This window comes from Tamandua tetradactyla, chromosome 20 (assembly GCF_023851605.1).
Source record: "Tamandua tetradactyla isolate mTamTet1 chromosome 20, mTamTet1.pri, whole genome shotgun sequence".
NCBI lineage: Eukaryota > Metazoa > Chordata > Mammalia > Pilosa > Myrmecophagidae > Tamandua > Tamandua tetradactyla.
The window spans coordinates 41,293,973-41,309,831 of record NC_135346.1 but is presented as its reverse complement, the minus strand read 5'-3'; the positions used below and the strand labels follow the sequence as shown (position 1 = coordinate 41,309,831).

Here is a 15,859-nt window from a genome sequence, read left to right as displayed (position 1 = left end):
ACACTTCAAAAGATAGGAATACAAGGGAACTTCCTTAAAATGATAGAGGGAATATATGAAAAACCCACAGCTAATATCATCCTTGATGGGGAATAATTGAAATCTTTCCCCCTAAGATCAGGAACAAGACAAGGATGTCCATTATCACCACTATTATTCAACATTGTGTTGGAGATTCTAGCCAGAGCAATTAGACAAGAAAAAGAAATACAAGGCATCAAAATTGGAAAGGAAGAAGTAAAACTATCACTGTTTGCAGACGATATGATACTATACGTCGAAAACCTGGAAAAATCCACAACAAAACTACTAGAGCTAATAAATGAGTACAGCAAAGTAGCAGGTTACAAGATCAACATTCAAAAATCTGTAGCATTTCTATACACTAGTAATGAACAAGCTGAGGGGGAAATCAAGAAACGAATCCCATTTACAATTGCAACTAAAAGAATAAAATACCTAGGAATAAATTTAACTAAAGAGACAAAAAACGGACTTCCGGAGAAGATGGCGGCTTAGTAAGATGCGCGGGTCTTAGTTCCTCCTTCAGAAAAGCAACTAAAGAAACAGAAACAATACAAAACAGCTCCCGGAGTCACGACAGAGACCAAAAAAGACAGCGTACCCCATTCTGGAACGGCTGAACGGGTAGGGAGAATCCACTGCTGTGAGATACCCGAGGGGTGCACGTTTTCCCAGCTGGGGTGGCTGGCGTCTGGGGTCCCCTCCACGCACGTGGCTCCCCAGTCTGACTGGGAACATTGGATAGCGGGGCCCTCCCGTCACGCTTGGCGTCTCGGGCCAGCTGGGCAATTTGGACCAGCACTCCCCCAAGCCACGGCCAGCGACCCCCGCCTCCACGCGCGGTTTCCCGGGCCGACTGCCCCGCAGACAAACGACCGCCACGAGCGCCACCTACTGGGCAGGAAAAGAAAAACAGAGCCCAGAGATTCCACAGAAAAACCTTTCAACCAGCTGGGTCCCACACCCAGGGAGATCTGATCAAATGCCCAGACACCAGCAGAAAATAATGGATGACGCTCGGAAAATTGAAGATATGGCCCAATCAAAGGAACAAACCAATAGTTCAAATGAGATACAGGAGCTGAGACAACTAATGCTGAATATACGAACAGAAATGGAAAAACTCTTCAAAAACCAAATCAATAAATTGAGGGAGGACATGAAGAAGATATGGGCTGAACAAAAAGAAGAAATAGAAAATCTGAAAAAACAAATCACAGAACTTGTGGGAGTGAAGGACAAAGAAGAAAAAATGGAAAAAACAATGGATACCTACAATGGTAGATCTAAAGAGACAGAAGCTACAATTAGTGAACTGGAGGATGGAACAACTGAATTCCAAAAAGAAACAGAAACTATAGGGAAAAGAATGGAAAAACTTGAGCAGGGAATCAGGGAACTGAATGACAATATGAAGCGCACAAATATACGTGTTGTGGGTGTCCCAGAAGGAGAAGAGAAGGGAAAAGGAGGAGAAAAACTAATGGAAGAAATTATCACTGAAAATTTCCCAACTCTTATGAAAGACCTAAATATACAGATCCAAGAAGTGCAGCGCACCCCAAAGAGAATAGACCCAAATAGGCGTTCTCCAAGACATTTACTAGTTAGAATGTCAGAGGTCAAAGAGAAAGAGAGGATCTTGAAAGCAGCAAGAGAAAAACAATCTGTCACATACAAGGGAAACCCAATAAGACTATGTGTAGATTTCTCAGCAGAAACCATGGAAGCTAGAAGACAGTGGGATGATATATTTAAATTACTAAAAGAGAAAAACTGCCAACCAAGACTCCTATATCCAGCAAAATTGTCCTTCAAAAATGAGGGAGAAATTAAAACATTCTCAGACAAAAAGTCACTGAGAGAATTTGTGACCAAGAGACCAGCTCTGCAAGAAGAAATACTAAAGGGAGCACTAGAGTCAGATACGAAAAGACAGAAGAGAGAGGTATGGAGTAAAGTGTAGAAAGAAGGAAAATCAGATATGATATATATAATACAAAAGCCAAAATGGTAGAGGAAAATATTATCCAAACAGTAATAACACTAAAAGTTAATGGACTGAATTTCCCAATCAAAAGACATAGAATGGCAGAATGGATTCAGCTTTAAGACAAGATAAACTTATGAACCATGTAATAACATGGATGGACCTAGAGAATATTATGCTGGGTGAATCCAGCCAAAGACTGAAGGACAGATACTGTGTGGTCCCACTGATGTGAACGGACATTCGGGAATGGGCTTGGAATGTGTCATTGGTGGCAGAGTTCGGCGGGAGTTGGAAGCGGGGTAGGACAATGGGTGGTTGAGGCTGGGGGGATGCAGACTGTGCAGCTGGACTAGATACGGGGGCTCGGGGATGGACGGCACAGTGATGCCTAGTTGTGGAGTGGTCATGTTGGAACGCTGAGTGGAGCTGCATCTGAGCTATAGGTTTTTGTTTTGTTTTGTTTTGTTTTGTTTTGATTTTGCTATTATTGCTTTTGTTTTTTTCTCTATATTGACATTCTGTATCTTTTTCGGTTGTGTTGCTGGTTCTTCTGGACCAATGCAAATGTACTGAGAAATGATGATCGTGCGTCTATGTGATGATGTTAAGAATTAATGATTGCATGTGTAGAATGGTATGATCTCTAAATGTTGGGTTAATTTCTTTTTTTCCATTAATTAAAAAAAAAAAAAAGAGAGAAGGGATAATTGGAGATGAAGGGATACAGACTGTACAACGGGACTGGATATAAAAACTCAGAAATGGACAGCACAATACTACCCAATTGTAATGCAATTATATTAAAACACTGAATGAAGCAGCATGTGAGGTATAGGTTTTTTGTTTTTGTTTTTTTTGTTTTTTTTTCTTTCTATTATTGTTTTAATTCTTATTCTGTTGTCTTTTTATTTCTTTTTCTAAATTGATGCAAATGTACTAAGAAATGATGAATATGCAACTATGTGATGTTATTAAGAATTACTGATTGTACATGTAGATTGGAATGATCTCTAATTGTTTTGTTAATTCTTTTTTTAATTAATAAAATAAATAAATAAATAAATAAAAAAAAAAAAAAAGAGACAAAAAACCTATATAAAGAAAACTACAAAAAACTGTTAAAAGAAATCACAGAAGACCTAAATAGATGGAAGGGAATACCGTGTTCATGGATTGGAAGATTAAATATAGTTAAGATGTCAATCCTACCTAAATTGATTTACAGATTCAATGCAATACCAATCAAAATCCCAACAACTTATTTTTCAGAAATAGAAAAACCAATAAGCAAATTTATCTGGAAGGGCAGGGTGCCCCGAATTGCTAAAAACATCTTGAGGAAAAAAAATGAAGCTGGAGGTCTCGCGCTGCCTGACTTTAAGGCATATTATGAAGCCACAGTGGTCAAAACAGCATGGTATTGGCATAAAGATAGATATATCGACCAATGGAATCGAATAGAGTGCTCAGATATAGACCCTCTCATCTATGGACATTTGATCTTTGATAAGGCAGTCAAGCCAACTCACCTGGGACAGAACAGTCTCTTCAATAAATGGTGCCTAGAGAACTGGATATCCATATGCAAAAGAATGAAAGAAGACCCGTATCTCACACCCTATACAAAAGTTAACTCAAAATGGATCAAAGATCTAAACATTAGGTCTAAGACCATAAAACAGTTAGAGGAAAATGTAGGGAGATATCTTATGAAACTTACAATTGGAGGCTGTTTTATGGACCTTAAACCTAAAGCAAGAGCACTGAAGAAGGAAATAAATAAATGGGAGCTCCTCAAAATTAAACACTTTTGTGCATCAAAGAACTTCATCAAGAAAGTAGAAAGACAGCCTACACAATGGGAGACAATATTTGGAAAGGACATATCAGATAAAGGTCTAGTATCCAGAATTTATAAAGAGATTGTCCAACTCAACAACAAAAAGACAGCCAACCCAATTACAAAATGGGAAAAAGACTTGAACAGACACCTCTCAGAAGAGGAAATACAAATGGCCAAAAGGCACACGAAGAGATGCTCAGTGTCCCTGGCCATTAGAGAAATGCAAATCAAAACCACAATGAGATATCATCTCACACCCACCAGAATGGCCATTATCAACAAAATAGAAAATGACAAGTGCTGGAGAGGATGCGGAGAAAGAGGCACACTTATCCACTGTTGGTGGGAATGTCAAATGGTGCAACCACTGTGGAAGGCAGTTTGGCGGTTCCTCAAAAAACTGAATATAGAATTGCCATACGACCCAGCAATACCATTGCTAGGTATCTACTCAAAGGACTTAAGGGCAAAGACACAAACGGACATTTGCACACCAATGTTTATAGCAGCGTTATTTACAATTGCAAAGAGATGGAAACAGCCAAAATGTCCATCAACAGACGAGTGGCTAAACAAACTGTGGTATATACCTATGATGGAATATTATGCAGCTTTAAGACAGAATAAACTTATGAAGCATGTAATAATATGGATGAGTGAGTCTAGCCAAAAACTAAAGGACAAATACTGTATGGTCCCACTGATGTGAACCGACATTTGAGAATAAACTTGGAATATGTCATTGGTAACAGAGTCCAGCAGGAGTTAGAAACAGGGTAAGATAATGGGTAATTGGAGCTGAAGGGATACAGACTGTGCAACAGGACTAGATACAAAAACTCAAAAATGGACAGCACAATAATACCTAATTGTAAAGTAATCATGTTAAAACACTGAATGAAGCTGCATCTGAGCTATAGGTTTTTTTTTTGTCTGTCTGTCTGTTTGTCTTTTTTTTCTTTTTCCTTTTTTTTACTATTATTATTATTTTTTTCTCATATATTAACATTCTATATCTTTTTCTGTTGTTTTGCTAGTTCTTTTCCTAAATCGATGCAAATGTACTAAGAAATGATGATCATGCATCTATGTGATGATGTTAAGAATTACTGATTGCATATGTAGAATGGAATGATTTCTAAATGTTGGGTTAATTTCTTTTTTTTTTCTTTAATTAATAAAAAAAAAAAAAGAAAGTTTAGGATGAGATATCAATGTTCAACCTTTCTGGCTTAGTGGATCCAGTTCCTATAAATATTAACTTCTGGGCCTCTAAGCAATGCTTTATATTGACAACCCAATGGATTCATTATGCATAATTTCTCTTTGGTGACAGTGATAGTATACTTGGCAGTTTATCCTGAGGATAATCAGGAATGCCATTTACTTTTACCACCATAACATCACTGAGGTTGGGGTAGAACAGAATGGTTCCTTTAGGGCATTCTTTAAGATAACCAAATCGCAAATAATTGATTCCTCATACTGCATTTCCTCTTATGAATTAGAAAACGAACCCATGCAGCTAACTCACACTTTCCTCTTAGCAAAAGGTAAATCAAGAGAGAGCAAGCATAGAGAAAATAAAATTCATACCTAACTCAAATTCTTCCATTAGTTCTTAATAAGAACTAAGATAAGAAAGAAATAAGCCTTATCCAAAAAATGCTAATGAAACAGGAGTGACTCCCAAGAAGAGAAGCTAAGGAAGAGCCAGGAAATGAAAAAAGAAAGGAACTGAAAAATCTGCAAACCAACATTACCTACTGAGGGAACAAAAAAACCATACCAAAACAAAAGAGATTGGTTTAGAGAAATACTATGTGGTCAGAGCACACTTAACAAGTGTAGGGTCTATAATAAAGAATCTCGGGCAGGTGGCACAAAGAGAATGTGGAAAAAAGATTCTGGATTTCCACACACACACATGGTTGGTAGTTGTAAGAGACAGTAACAATTTAGAGTCATTCTTGTGCCCCTCGGGGAGGGAGGAGAGTTCTAGGAGTGCCCTCCAGTTGCAGAGAAGAGAAGCATGTAATGCACAGGTATAATAACCAAAAGAATCCACTGAATCCTTGCAATGACAATAGGCAAGGGACTTCCATCTCCTTATCTAGTTCTTGAAAGTGGCACAAACAGAAAGGTGTTCTTAATTCCCTTCAAGAAGGTGCCCTCACCAGGCTGCTAGTGGCTAGAAGTGAACATCTGGGCAACTTCAAGAATCATGAGACCAAGAATATATTCCAAGAGGATGGAATGTGATGGGAGGAGTGGAAAACCTAGGTGGACAAGGCCCACATGTGTGTCAGAGTGGCTAGGCCAGGGCAGCAGTTGGTACTAGAAAAATGAAGGTCAGATTGGTGGGGACCCTGTGTCTGTGGTTCCTTTGGGAGAATAAATGAGTTTCATGTAGCTACTCTATGTTTTTGTGGGGCAGGCATCTGGCAGCTGTTGGTTGAGGTGGGAGAGTGGCAGCTCACAGAATGTCTGAGACACAAGTTTTACATGCTATTGGGAGTTACTTCTTATCTCAGGACCCAGGACAAGGAAAGCAATTAACTCAGTTAACAGTTAACTCAGTAAGCAGTGATGATCTACAGGGAGCTGACTCTAGTTCTCCAGTGGCAACTAATTTCAACACTTATTTTCATTTTAACCAGAAATGAAAGCTGGCAAGGAATGCCTAGCCCAGAGAACTGAGATCTAAAGTCTAATGAATTAGAAGAGCACATGATCTGAAATGCCTACTTTCCAGTTTTTCCTTTACTGTGGGTATAGCAAAAAGGAGGGAAAGATAAAGCTCAGTGACATATCTGCTTCTACTCAGTAGGTATTCTCAGGGCTGAGCTGCTGAACTCTGATCAGGGCTGCCACTATGCCCTACTCTGGTCTTTAATTACTTAACCAAATGGCTTCCATACTTGCCCCCCACTCATCAATCACATCCCCAAACAGTAGATATTAACCTTGAGTGTACATAAGAAACATCTGGAAGGCTTGTTAAAACTCAGTTTGCTGGACCCATCCCCCAGAATTTCAGGGTACCATAATTTGAGAATCACTGCCCCAAAAGATAACTTGCTTTTGTATCCTGTGACTGGAATCTTGATCAGAAGCCTGATATTAAAAAAATTATAAGCACCTATATCTAGTGATCAGAGAGATGAGGCCACCTAGGTAGAGCTTCCCTCTTAGACAAAGGGAAAAGGGTGCCCAAATAGCCTATGCTACTTTTTGGGAAAAGCAGATGATTTCATCTTTTATCTGATGGTTCCATTAATTGAAATGACAGAAGAAACAATTCCATTTGTTTGAAAGATTTCTTGTCTGGGCCAGTAAATGGTTTAAAACAATTGGCAAATGATGATGACTTTTTTTTTCTGTTCTATTTGTAAGCTGATCACTGTGTTCAGAGACCTATGTTAGCATTAACATTGGGCCTCCTCCAAGTACACCCCTCTTACCCTCCCAGTGTGGCTGCCAGGAATGAATGGCTCATCTCATCACCCTTATGCAGAGAACCAGAGTCCAGGAAGCAAACAACCCCACCAGAATAACCAGCCCTACTCTCAAGATGTCCCCAAATGCTGAGCAAAACACTAAGAATTGGTCCTTGGAATCATAGAGTTAAGCAGAGGAATGTCAGGGTTTCTGAAAAAGTTTGATCAGTTTTACTTTAAAAGCTTTTTACTATTGACCTGTGTGAACAAAAAATTTAATATGGTGAAATCAACACAAATAAATGAATGAGACATAACTGATATATCTATAAGACTATGCCTGTCATTCCAAATTCTCTGATTTCAAATTTTTGTGTTCCTTAAAAATTGTTCTGATTCTGTCTAGAACTGACAATAGCTAGTAAGGTTCAGTTTGCATCAAATTTATAGTTTTGGACTGGCAGAAAAAATGAACCTAGAGACCAATGTCTAAGAGAAACGTCCTTTCCAAGTTCGGTATGGTCATACACAAAGTCATTTATTTTAGCATGTAATCTAGTATAGCAGAGCTTATCACTAAATGTAAATACATATATTTTAAATTTTGTTAGTTAATATATTAGTTAAGATGCATTATATATAATTAGTAAATATCTTTTCTAATAATATATATTAATTGCTAATATATGTTAGCAAATATATTATTTCAGCATCACTTAGTAGAAAGGGTGAGAAAATGCTCTTTTTCATTTTCTTTGAAGAGTACTTCCAAAATGTTTTTCAAACTTGGTGTCAAGTTTAAACATCTGAATTGTGGCAGTAGCCATTCTTAGAAAAAAATTGGGAAGGCTCGAGAAATATCAGAGTCTGAATCTACACAGCAGGGGCCAGAAGGTTCTGGATAGTCTAGGTTAATGGTCTCTCTGAATCAGCTTTGTATAAGAGTGATCCTTTGGGAATCCGATCGCATTTTTGGGATACAGGTGATGCCAGAAGGCCATACATGGCCAGGTCCAATTTATTATAAAGGTTCTTTCTTTAGGCCCCAAAATGAAATCAATATATTAAGCATAATTCATGATAGATTTAGCGACCATTCACAAAGAAGAACATTTACCAGATCTTAAGCGGAGAAATAGGAGATAGCTTATAAGGAGAACATGCTAGAGGTCTCTGTCCACGGACCTTCATTCCCTTAGTCAAGCACACTGTTCATGAGAGGCTCTTTAACTCTAACTACAAACGCTTTACTACATAAGAGAAATAACCAAACATGAATTAAATGAAGCCAGCCTATGCTCTGCCCCCATCCTCAGTCTTTTTTTTTTTTTTATCTTACTATTCACTCTTAATACTTGCCCTCTCAGGTATTCTCAAACATCAAAAGGACTCTCAATGCCATTTTCAAAACAAAAATTCTCTTTAATTCTACTGACTCAATGAGAACCAGCTAAAAACTCAACTGTTTTTATGGAATTCAGTGCTTATATAAGAGAGGCTGGCAAAGTATCAGGTTGGGAGTTGAACTATGTTTGTATTCCTGCAGGCAGGAAAATTTTGCAAGAGAAACAAAATGGAAGTTTGGTTTCTGAAAGCTGACACCTTCTCTAAACTACACTGTTATTCTGGAGTCAAAATTAGCTAAGAAAAGAACTGGCTAAGACATCACTTGCCCCACAGCATGTTTGCTGCTAACAACAAATGAAGAGCCCGAAGCTACCTCTGACTGTTGTCTTCCATTCTAGTGAACAAAAATACTGTTACCCCTCAGCCCAACTCCGTAGAGAAAGTAAGGGAAGCAACCTTACCAAACATCTCTTCCTTTAGTCTTTCATTACGTTCTTCAATTTGCTTAGGTAATCTCTGAAGGAAAAAGCAGAAAAGAGGATTGGTAAGTAACCTTTTGGCTGTACTTTGAATTAGAGAAATATTAAAAATATAATGAAAAAGTGAGATCAGGTTAAATACATATATAATACCATCAAGTAAAGAAATACCAAGTATTGTATGTTTGTGGATGAGCTACATAAAGACAAGAATTTTATTTGGTTTATTGCTGTACTGTCAGTTGTTAGTACAGCACCTAGTCCAACGAGGCCCTCAAGAAATATTTGATGAATACATAAAAAAAAGGATAAATACCAGAGGTTTAAATGGTATATTTAGATGGTGGAATTATGGATGAAATTCATAATTTTTTTCCCTCATTGGTATTTTCTAATTTGAAATCCATTATTTACAGAATCTAATTTGTTGAGAAAGCATCAGATTAATCTTGGAGGTTCCTAAACAATCATCTAACTCAGCGTTTCTCAACCTTGGCACTACGGACATTTTGGACTGCATGATTCTTTGTTGTGGGGGGGGGGCATCCTGTGTCCAGTAGGATGTTTGGCATTAGTGGTCTCTACCTGCTCAATGCTCAGAGTAGCCTCCCAGCTGAGACAATGAAAAATGTCTCCACATTATTGCCAAACGCCTGGAACCAGAATTGTCCCTACTTGAGAATCATCAATCTAGATTAGAATCTCCTATAGATCCTTTTAAGCTTTGTAATTGATTCCAAATACTCTGGGATTCTCCTACTAACTCATTATAAAGATTCAAAATAAATAATTTCTGCATATAACATTAAAAAAAGATGAGGGCGGGCCACGGTGGCTCAGCAGGTAAGAATGCTTGCCTGCCAAGCCCGAGGACCCGGGTTCGATTTCCGGTGCCTGCCCATGTAAAAAAAAAAAAAAAAAAGATGAAAGATTTGATCAGTTAAAAGAACTATGTTTAAAGAATACTGATATGGTATTTTCAGGAAATTTCCAAAGTTATAATCTATTGGAAAATAAAAAATCATGTATTCTTCTTAAGTTACAAATCAAAACTTTAAACACAGACAAACCCAAACTGAGGAACATACTACAAAATAAATGATCAGTCCTTTCTGAAAGTTTCAAGGTCATAAAAGATAAGATACCACCAATAAAAGGAGACTAAGAAGATACGACAATCAACTGCAATTGGATCATGGATTGGGTTCTATAACAAAAGCTGGTGAAATCTGAACAAAGTTTGTAGTTTAGTTACTAGTATTGTACCAATATTAATTTCTTAGTTTTGATAATTTTATTATAGTTATATTAGGGGAAGTTAGGTGACATGCATACATGAACTCTCTGTACTATTTCTGTGATTTTTCTATAAGTCTGAAAATTATTTCATAATATAAAATCTAATAAAAAACCTAACATATGTGATATGATTATGTATCAACTGTTACAACTCAGAGATGTTCAGAGAGAGATCAATGATTTCCAAAGTATCCCAAGATTTTCTGCTGGAGGAAGTAATCCCTAAAGTAAGATTTGGACCTATAGAGGATGGAATGAGGCCCTGTTGGGAGATTCAAGACACCAAGGTGCCCACATGTTGAGGCCTAAAAGGCTAGCATATGAGGCCAGAGAGAAGGCTATCCTTACTACATCAATGGATGTGTAATGGCAGTGGGAACAACTGTAAGCACTTGAACACGGATGACTTGATGGAAAAAGGAGTTCAATTCTATTTTCTTCCATATGTTGGGTACAGCTGAGATGAAAGGGAATAAACTTTTAGGTACATTTAAAGGTATGAAGTAGTGATGTTTGCAGAAAGAATGGAAAAGATGAGATGAATAAAATAGACACTGCAAATGAATCGGTAAGACCTGATGACAAGATACACCTACAGTGGTACGAGAGAGGAAAGAATTAAAGATATTTTCAAGTACTTTAGCCTAGAACACGGTACTAATGATGTTATTTGCCCAGAGGGGCAATGAAAAGGAACTATCATTTGAAAGAATGATTCGTGGTCAGTAAGAACTATAAAGTCATCTAAGGCAGACATGAACCAGGAGGTCTGGAAATACCCTAGAATGAGACATAATTCTATGCATACATGTATTCTTCTGGGGAGAGGGTCCACATAGCTTCCATCAGTGTCAAAAAGGTTAAGAACCACTGAAAGGTATTCAAGTTTATACTTTTAGGGTTTTAAATATGGACAAAGACTGCTAAACACTCAAAGATAGGGAACTTTATGAAAGTACTGCAGAGATGCGGAACAGACAAAAATAACCAGAGCTGATACAACTCTTCTTGCTACAGACACGTATAAGGCTTTGGTCCTAATTGTAATGCCTACCAAATGACTTTGCCAGTGGGAAGCATGGGGTAAAAGTAGCTGTGGAGCAGCTTCTTGCTAACTGGGTAGGAAGGAAGAGGTAAGAGATGAACAGGGTAAAAAGTGGACCACTCCCTCACTCTTTCAAAGCCCAACTCTGCAAGTGAAATCACTGCCCTCCCCCCTGGATGGGACATGACATCTAGGGATGAAAGTCTCCCTGGCAGCATGGGAGATGACTCCCAGGGATGAGTCTGGCTCTGACACCATGGGATCAACAATGCCATCTTGATGAAAAGGAGGAAAAAGAAGTGTAACAAATACGGTATCAGTGGCTGAGAGAGTTCAAATAGAACTAGTCTAGAAATAGGCTAGTCTGGAGGTCATTCTTATGCAAGCTTCAGTTTAGACATTGCTACCTATCATAACTTGCCAAACCCCAACCAAAACCATTTCCAGTCAATTCTAAAGGACACAGAGTGCAATATATTAAGATTCTACAAAGGTTCCATGTACTAGGGTAACTTTCCAGGAACCTATAACCTCCAGATGGGTCCATGGACCAGATAAATCCTGAAACCTAGAGGGGTCAGCCTCTCCAGAACATCGGTTAGTTTCGTCTCCCTACACCTTATTATTGACAGCCTTTCCAACATTAAAATGTCAGAATGGGCATAGCCCAAATACCCCTAAAGAGTGGGAGAAAGATCAAAGGTGATGGTGGACTTATACAAAGGTGAAGGTAGGGTTTAATAAATGAGTATGGCTGCTGAATCTTTATACTGATATTTCTTTTAGTCTCCAGTACCTTAGAGCAGCTAGAAGTAAAATCCTAAAACTGCGGAGTTGTAACCCATATCTGTTCTATAACTAATTGCTGCAATGTGCTTTGAAATTTATTGCTCTTTTGTATATATGTTATTTTCCACAAAAAAAGAAAAAACTAAGTCAATTGCGATGATTAAAAAAAATATTTATTCCTTCTACCCTCCAATGCTCTGGAGCAGCTAGAAGGAAAAATCTGAGAGGATGGTATGGTAGCCCATGACACACTCTGGGATCTGTCCTGTAACTACCTGTTGAAGAGTACTTTGAAAATCATTGCTTTTTTCTTTCTTTGCTTTGTATATATATTATATTATACAGTAAGAAAAGTTAAAAAAAAATGTTGGCAACTGGCTTTAATTAAAAAAAAAGTTTGGTCCAAATGAAACATATCTATAGCCTACCCTGGCCTGGCTGATGGTTTACAATCTCTGCTGCATACTGGAAATTCATGATGGACCTCTCCATCCTAATGGCTCTCTGAAGAGTCTGGCAGTGAAGAAACCTATTAAAGCCAGTGTTTCTCAAATTTACTTGAACATTCATTACTTGGGACAATGACACATACACATTTAATTCTGTAGTACATACTTTAGTATATGCTGCTCTGTATATTAGAGATAATCAGAAGCAGTAACAATGGCAAAAGAACAATCCAGAATTATTTTTAAAGGGAAAAAATCAAGAACATTTAACTAACTTGCAACTGAGATAAAAATAATCTTAAGATGTAGTATAAAATGGGTGGTAGAACCAAAGATAAGAATAAGAGCCATTTGGGGGTGGAAGGGTAGTTCAGTGGTAGAATTTCCACTTGCCATGCAGGATACCCGGGTTCAATTCCCGGCCATGCACTTCCCCCAAAAACAAATAAACTAGCAAACAAAAAACTAACCAAACAAAAATTCAACAAATGGTGCTGCAATAACCAGATACTCACATGGAAAAAGAATGAAATGTGAGTCCAGCACATAACATACAAAAAAAAAAAAAAAGAATAAGAGCCATTTTAAGAAAGATAAGGTAAGTTTGGGAGATAACTGAAAATGTGTTAGGTATACGGCAGAATAGAAACCTGGTGAACTAAATACTAAAAGATGGAAAGAAAACAAGAATTTATTACCTATAATACTAAGAATTATTCTAAGTTTATACTAAACTATATAACTCCAATAACTAGATTTCTCTAGTACAACAATGTCAATGCTAGGCCTTAAAAGTTTACAGATACTACTTTTTAGGATGGAGAGTAAATGGTACATGGTCACAGTGGGTATGTGGCCACCATTTCAAAGTTTTATCTATCTATATTTTGATAGGATCCTTGAAAGTATGGAACTTAAATGTCCCAAAGGATTATTTAAGATTCACCAAACAGCAACACAAAGACTAGAAGGAAAAACAGTAAAAATAAAATAGCTTTTACCATACAAGCTTCTCGTGCTTGATGTACTGATGGATCTTTTTCTAATATTGATTTATAGTCTTCCAAGGCTTCATCTAGCTTATCCGTTTTCTCGTACAATTCTGCTCTCCTTAACAGTGCCCTGATATAGCTGGGGTTTAAATGAATTGCTGTGGAAAGAGAAGAAAGAGCTGTTACATGATGAATAAAGGCCCATACACTCTTGGCTATATTAAGTTTCATCAACTCTTCCCCAAGGGTATGAAAGGGAGAGTCATCTGTCAAAGCCTATACCTGGGATTGGCAAAATGTTTATGTAAAGAGTAAGACAGGAAGTATTTTAGGCTTTGCTGGTTATACAGCCTGTTGCAACTACTCAACTTTGCTATTGGAAAGTGAAAGCAGTCCTAGGCAATACATAAACAAGGAAGTGTATCTGTGTTCCAAAATAACTTTATTTATGGATACTGAAATTTGCATTTCACATAATTTTCGTATGTCATGAAATATTATGCTTCTTTTGATCCCCCCCCCCCCGCACTATTAAATAAATATAAAAACCACTCTTAGCCCACAGGATATACAAAAACAGGTGGAGGGCTGAATTTAGCTTGTGGTCTATAGTCCGCCAACCTCTGGACCATAAATCTTGGCCTTAACTACTTGTCCTTCATCCAATCCCGATTAGGCCAGAATACACAGCACGGTATATAGTGAAAGAAAGAATCTGAAGATATAAATTACAGAGATGAGGGGAAGAAGTTTGGTGGCAGCCTCTGCTATCATTCTCTTTTTCCCCCTAGGCTCTGACTACTGAGGTTACATTTTTAGCTAAACTCTCACTATTTCTTTAACCAATCCCAGTCTCTAACCTCCTTCCCCAGAACTATCAGGTCATGGGAGTGTAATATCCTTTCCTTTATCCAGCAATAATCAGTCTTCGAAAATCCCTTACCTGTGTTCTAAGTAAAGTATACCACATTTTTCCTATTCTCTTCTGGGCTGTTCTATTTCTGGTAGAAAGCAATGTCATGGCTCTAGAACACTGCTTCTCTTCACCTCATATGCCCTTAATTTATGCTTTTAGTATAAATATTTATTTAGTACTTAATATTTATAACTAATATAATGTATTTCTCTGAGAATATAGTGGTAAACAAGATAAGGTCCTTGTTCTCACGAAGTAATATACTATTCTAGTACACAAAAGTAGACAGCACACTGATAAACAATTTCAGGTAGTGATAGTGCTATGAAAAAAACTTTAAAAAGGTGATGCAATCACACGTAATGGACAAATGAGGTGAATTCAGAGTGGTTAGAAAACAGTAGCAGAGAAGGTGCCAAAACAATTAATGTAAAGCAAAAAACGTAAGAGAATTCATGCTTAAGGTGAGAGGCTTTTCCAACTGTAGGATTCTCTCAGAGAATATTATCCAAAGAAGGAAAAAATACAAAATACAAAAATAGTAAATAGCTAGAAAGAGTCACAAGAGTAATAAAATACAAGGAAAAAGTGGTTATTTGTCTTCTCTACACCAAGTTGGTTAGAAGGCAAGATAGCTGTTTTGTGAAAAAACAAAAAACAAAACTAGCAATGCCTGGAGATGTCTCTATAGGTAGTGGGATGAAAAGAGCTTATTGTAATTCAAATGTCAGACAGTGAAGGCTCGATTCAGTTGTAGGACCTGAAAGGATAATTGAAAAGATGGGAAGTAGGTTTGGAAGAATTATTACATCTGAAGAGACGAGAGTTTACAAATAGATAGTGTCCCTCAACACAGCTGTCCCCCTCCCCAAACACACAGAGATTCAGATGCCCTAACAGGCGCTAAGATCTTTAATTTGAATCTCAAAGGGAAGTAATTCGGAGATCACAGGAAGTTAATTCCATTTCATGAGTGTCTGTTGCCAAAGCACGTTTGCATTTTGCCTCAGGTGTTTACTAATAAAGGAGAAACTGACTGAACTATGGATTCAGAAGAATGCTTACACTAAGATGATTACACAGTATCTCTGAAAATACTGAAATACAAAAAGCCTCTTCTTTAAAGGCCCAGAGAACACACACACATGTACAAGCGCACACCGGTCCAAAGTCTGTCTAGCATAGGTAAGGAAAAGGGTGTACCTTTGCCGCAGTCACTGATGGCCAGCTCTTTCTTGTCCTA

At 37.7% G+C, this 15,859-nt stretch overlaps 1 protein-coding gene across 1 annotated transcript in view; it reads right to left on the bottom strand.

The window, feature by feature from the left end:
* Positions 1-15,859, bottom strand: part of TTC1 (tetratricopeptide repeat domain 1) — a 68,285-nt gene that overhangs the window by 11,057 nt on the left and 41,369 nt on the right. The window contains exons 5-7 of the mRNA XM_077137568.1: positions 15,820-15,856; positions 13,710-13,858; positions 9,109-9,163 (exon numbers count right to left, since the gene is read on the bottom strand). Coding sequence (XP_076993683.1) covers positions 9,109-9,163; positions 13,710-13,858; positions 15,820-15,856 — 241 coding nt within the window. The remainder of the gene's footprint in view (positions 1-9,108; positions 9,164-13,709; positions 13,859-15,819; positions 15,857-15,859) is intronic.